At 40.0% G+C, this 3596-nt stretch overlaps 1 protein-coding gene across 1 annotated transcript; it reads right to left on the bottom strand.

Annotated features, from left to right (window-relative positions):
* Window positions 1–203: 203 nt before the first annotated feature.
* Window positions 204–3105, bottom strand: LOC133210820 (WD repeat-containing protein 43-like). The gene is made up of 5 exons (XM_061350553.1): window positions 3036–3105; window positions 2045–2158; window positions 1533–1602; window positions 871–926; window positions 204–768 (listed from the first exon to the last, which is right to left on the bottom strand). Exons 1-5 carry the CDS (start codon window positions 3087–3089, stop codon window positions 649–651), a joined length of 414 nt encoding a protein of 137 aa, XP_061206537.1. The 5' UTR covers window positions 3090–3105; the 3' UTR covers window positions 204–648.
* Window positions 3106–3596: the final 491 nt, after the last annotated feature.

The following is a 3596-nucleotide window of genomic DNA, read 5'->3' on the forward strand; positions in this document are numbered from 1 at the left end:
GTACGTATAAAAGTCTTGAGTTCAAATTTGTTAAAAACAAAAAACAAAAACCCAAACCCACGCCATCTGAAGTCAGGTTGCCATTTAGATGTTACCAAGGCATGGCTGAACGAATGGAGGATGGGGAGGGGAGAAAAAAAAATCCAGCAGAGAATTAAATATTACAAAAATATCTTTTTCTTTTTTTTTTCTCCTGTTTTCCATTTCATTTTTATAAAAATGCAGCAGGATGCCCCCACTTGCTACGCTAACTGAAGCATGGGAAGAAGGTACAGACCGGTTGTCTTTGATCCTCGAATAGCAAACAAATTCAATATAAAGCTGAACCAAGTTTACCACACAAACAGTGGTGGCAGATTTATTTCACTTGAGATACAAATGCATGTCCACATGACAGGCATAATCTGACCATGAGGCGGAAGAAATGTTTCTATAAGTAAGCGCAGGGAAATAGGGCGAGAGAAGGCTGGCATGGTTAAGCATTCTGGATTCAGAAATGCACCATGCCCCACAGGTGCCTCTGCACATAGGCTGTGCACAAGTCTGCACTCCCGATATGCAAATATGGCATCTTTCCGCAAGATGATCCAGAATTAAAGAGTTTGGTGGCCCACTTGTTTAAACTGTTAAAATTATCCTTCTGTGCTGTTATTCTTCCTCACTTTCATTTTCTGGTTCCAAATCAGAATCACCATTGATCTCCTTTTCAACAGTCATGTCTTGTTCATCAGATTGCTCCTCTTTTTCTTCGTCTTCATCCCAGTTTTCCTGGGGAAAAAAAAAATAAACAGGAATGTTTGAACCTTTGACAGTCACACTGTTTCTTCTGCTACAAGCAAACCGGGGAAGATCTGATCCAACTCCACTTACATCAGACTCTTTATCTGCAATCATCTCATCATCTGAGCCTTCCTCCTCTGAGGATTCTGCAAAGAGAAAACATTCCTTCAGTCTGGACAAGACTTTAAAATGTCATTTTGCAAACAAAGCCCAACCCCACATACTGCTGTGTCTCCAAACTATGCTATTTCAGTTCCAAAACTAATCCTATCTGAAGATTAGGCTGATCAACAAGAATCAGGAACAAGTCACTTCCATTATGAATATACTGTATGAAGTTGTAGTAGAAAAACAGGCCAAATTGGAAGTGCACACTTGCACACACACTTACATCTACTGCAAACATGAAAGTACCTTGACTCTATCTACCTTAGCAGAAGGGCAGCTAACACTAAAAATGTGAGGTTGCCACTTACATTAAGCAGCATATGAAACTTCCAATTAACCGATTCCTTAATGTGTGAAGCAGGAACGGGAGGAAACAGAAGGGAAAAAGAAGGCATAGGAACAACCAACTACAAGCTGCCCACATTATTAATTAACCACTGATTTTCCTGCCATGGAATTGCCACAGAAACTCTCCTCGCAGATTGTACACTAGTAGATAAGCACAGGATCATGATGAACAGCCATCATGTATCAGCTGCCATGTGAGTTCAGGAGCTGAGCTCCACCTGGTATCCAAGACTTACCATCCTCATATACCAGCTTTGCAGTCTGATTCATCTCGGTGACATCCTGAACTGCTTCCGCTGCTGCAACCTGAATAGAATTTGCAGATTAGCCTTAGATGCAGTCACATATTCCAACCTTAAAAGTCAGCAGAACTCATAACAATGTCTAAATGAAGTCTACATCAAGCTTAACACACATGAATTCATTTATAGTAGTAGTTGAACAGACAAACACAAAGGACAAAGTAAAATTTTAGAGGTATCTGCTCTGAAGCAGCCCAGTACCTCCCATTTATTCCCCTTTACAAATCTATGGGCTAGTAGACACGCTTGGCAGGAAAAATGTATAACACTTCCAGTGAGCACTGACAGTCAACTAAGTGTGCTGCTTCAACTGTTACCAGCACAGCTGTATAGCACCTGGATTAAGTTCCTGATGACCAGCCCCACTGGATGTTATCACAGCAGAGAGGATAAGCCTGCGAATAATACCTCTTCTGCACAACCCGTGTTACTTAGCTGTAACTTACCTGGGTGACAAGAATGAACAGTCTTCCATGCAGACGGGAGAGTTTTTGCAAAGTTTTTACTCTGCTCTCCATTAACTGGTATAGCATTCCCAGCTGAGGAACAAGGTCTGGCAACTTGGGAGAAGAGAAGGATGAAGAAAAATGAAGCTGTTAACACCACCACAAATATCTTACTTTTAAACTATCTTTGTACTTCTGGGGCAAGCAATCCTTGCTCACATTCTTCAAGACAGAAGGGAGAGCTGAGGGCTCACAGAAACCACCTGCAGCCTGATCAATTAACATTTAGACATGTTTAGAAACATCATCTACTTTCAAAACATGGCAATTCTATTCCTCTTCCTTTCCCTGGTCACTGCTATAAGCAGGTGTCAGAGCACCATTTGGAAAGCTGTGTAAATGAGAACTGGATATACACCAATGTATGAATGCAGCCTCAGCAAGGTGTGCAAGTTCTGACACACCACAAAACTGCATTAAATGGAAAGGATTAACAACACAAAAATGCCTTTTTCTTAACTGAAAAAGGGTGCTTTATCCATCCCTTGTAAGACAAAGCTGGACCAGAAGCTACAACATTACTTACTACGCTAACAACTTTGGCACACCATTACCACACAGCCATGCCCAAGATAGCCTCAAGATGAGCACTGCAACAGCAAGGCAATCTAGTTCTCAAAGACTTAATGACACAGGCCAAATCAATCTCCAACATTAATTTTTTCCCCAACCTCACAGGTATGACACAACTTATCTTGGTTTGACTTTGGAATGACTGGAACTATGCCCTGAATGATCAAGGCAAACGATTTATAACCAGTGTGCAGCAATTTAGCAGAAGTGGCAGAAGTACACTGTACTCTGTATATTGATTTGGGCACTCCCATATATAGAGAGCAGGAGAGAGATTCCCAGAGGAAGACCACAGATTTATTTAAGCATTTAAATCTAGTTTTAGTTATGTGCATTAGCATTAATGCAGAACACTTACTGTGGAAAGGTAGGATGCATGTATAGTTAAAACAGACTTCAGCCATCGAACCATTAGGGAGGCACTGGAAAAAAAATGTTTTAAAAATTGCCAAAAATGGCTTAAAAAGTGTTTTAGTAATGTCAAAACTGGGTTGGAAATGGCCAAAAATGGAGTCAAAAGCTTTAGACAGAGGACAAAATTGCATAGAAATGACAAAATATGTATAGAAATAGCCAATTCATGGCTTAAAAGAGCTTAGAAGGAAGAAAAAATTGGTTACAAGCATTTAAACATATGTAAACCCGAACTAGAAATGGGAAAAATTAGGTTAGAAATGGTTAGAAATTGTTTAGAAATAGCCAGAAACCGCTTAAAACTTTCTAGAATTGGGCAAAACTGGGTTAGAAATGGCCAAGACTGGGTTTAGAAATAGCCAACAGTGGATTCAAACAGGTTAGAAGCAGGTAAAAATGGGTTAGAAATAGTAAAAATGGCTTAAAACGAGTTAGAAAGGGGCAAAACACGGTTACAAATAGTCAATGAAGTCTTAACAAAGAATAGAGGTATGCAAAAATGTTT

Source organism: Neopsephotus bourkii, unplaced genomic scaffold (assembly GCF_033783945.1).
Source record: "Neopsephotus bourkii isolate Nb327-2 ecotype Australia unplaced genomic scaffold, CSIRO-AGI_Nbou_v1 NB_518, whole genome shotgun sequence".
NCBI classification, from domain to species: Eukaryota; Metazoa; Chordata; class Aves; order Psittaciformes; family Psittacidae; genus Neopsephotus; species Neopsephotus bourkii.